This window comes from Papilio polytes, unplaced genomic scaffold (genome assembly GCF_000836215.1).
Source record: "Papilio polytes unplaced genomic scaffold, Ppol_1.0 DF824191.1, whole genome shotgun sequence".
Lineage (NCBI taxonomy): Eukaryota > Metazoa > Arthropoda > Insecta > Lepidoptera > Papilionidae > Papilio > Papilio polytes.
This window is the reverse complement of record NW_013525013.1, coordinates 1895189-1897056: the sequence shown is the minus strand read 5'-3', so window position 1 is coordinate 1897056 and position 1868 is coordinate 1895189. Positions and strand designations below refer to the sequence as shown.

The 1868-nt window shown below is 41.3% G+C and overlaps 1 protein-coding gene across 1 annotated transcript in view; it reads left to right on the top strand.

Annotated features, from left to right (window-relative positions):
* Positions 1–1868, top strand: part of LOC106110710 (ATPase family AAA domain-containing protein 2-like) — a 17437-nt gene that overhangs the window by 9835 nt on the left and 5734 nt on the right. The window contains 4 exon segments of the mRNA XM_013292607.1: positions 8–137; positions 718–897; positions 1371–1527; positions 1826–1865. Of these exon segments, the coding sequence (XP_013148061.1) occupies positions 8–137; positions 718–897; positions 1371–1527; positions 1826–1865 (507 nt within the window).

Here is a 1868-nt window from a genome sequence, read left to right as displayed (position 1 = left end):
TGGTGAGCGGCGAGTGCGCGGACAGCGAGCTGGCGCCGGCGCTGCTGGCGCAGCTGGAGCGGTGCACGGTGCGCGAGCTCAGCCTCGCCACGCTGCACTCCGCGCTCGCTTTCACACAGGAACAGGCACTTATCTCTGTATGTTGGATTTCATTTATTTTGAACTAGCTTTTGCCCGCAACTTTGTTCACGCAATATTAAGATAAAAAAGTAACTTATAATATGCCTGTCTATATCAGCTAGCTACCCTTCAATGAAAGTCCGATCGAAATCTGCCCAACTGTTTTGAGATTACCCGAAACAAACGCTGTTTGCGCACAGACAGACATACAAAAAGTCGAAATCTGGAATTTTTTATATCACAAACACACTTCAATTATTACGTATATAGATATAGACAAAAAATAATAAAAAAACTGAAGGGTGTTGAATTAAAAGTAATACGCAATATTTTGATGTACTTTTATTTAGAGAAACACGCACGGTACGCATTCACCATGACAGTAAGAGTGAGCGAGAGAGAGACAGAGACTTTACCTACGTCATCGTATTTTTGTATCATCTATTACATTGTATGTTCCATTACACTCAACAAAAACCTCTTATTGGACAAAATAATTATATATAAGTAAATATCGCCTAAAATAACGTCAGTATGATTCCTCGCATTTGAAATATAGCGACAGCTAGTATTAAAATAATAATTTAAATATTCCAGTTGTTCTCCGAGTGCCGGCGCTCGGAGCGCTGCGTGCTGTTTGTACGCGACGTGACGTCAGTGTGGGCGGCGCTGGGCGGCGGCGCGCTGCTGCTGCAGCTGTGGCGGGCGCGCGCCGCCGGGGACCACACCCTGCTGCTGGCCACCTCTAACGTGCAGCATGAGGAACTGCCTCCACAGGTACACAGTGGACTACATTTGGTATAATAGTAATACATCTCGCTGCAATATCAACAGCTCATTTTTTCCATACTAAGGGGTTTCGAGTCTAAGTAAGGGGTACTAACTATATTTAAAATTTAAAAATAGTCCCGGTAAAAACAATCTCACATGTCCATGTAACATTGGCAATTTTCTCAATATAAGTAAATAACTGAAATATTGTAATAATCGCCATCTGTGGAAGAAATTCAAATGTTCTCTTAATTTTTTTTCTCATGTAAATAGTGGGAAAAGAGCAAGCTTTTTGAATTCGCCGTAATTACGAAATAGCCGTTGCCTCTATACATTTCCAAATGCGATGCGTACTTACTACTTTTAATACATTTGAACAGGATATTTCCCCTTCCTATGTATCCATTATGTCAAACCCTCTTCTACTTACCATCCCTTACAAGGGTGGGGATGAGAACTAAAGGGTTATTTTCTTACAGCTACAAGAACTATTCCCGGTGTATAAAGACTGCGTGTACCGCATGCGAGAGCCCACCGCCTCCGAAGTGATCAGCTTCCTCAAGCCGATCATAACTGAAGTGCCGCTAGAACCACCCCTCATTGAAAACAATGAACCCCCACCCCCATTACCTAGAGGTAAGCTAAAATTATATTTTGTATTATATAATTTGAAGCATGTAAAAACGTTTTAATTTCGTCTGATAAAAATTTATTTGATGATTGAGAACAACGCCATCTATTGACAAGTTAATCCAAAAAATTAATAAAACGATGTTTTGCCAGTGCCCTGGCAATACCTCAATGACTCTTCGGAGAATAAAGAAACCTGACACAATATTACATAATTATTACTCAGATATAACAATGTCTTAATAATCGGGCAAAAATTACCCTACACAGAGTCGGGAAATAAAATAAATATTGTTTTTGTTAGCGCCGCCTCCGCCGCCGCCGCGTGAATCGGCAGAGGAGGTGTC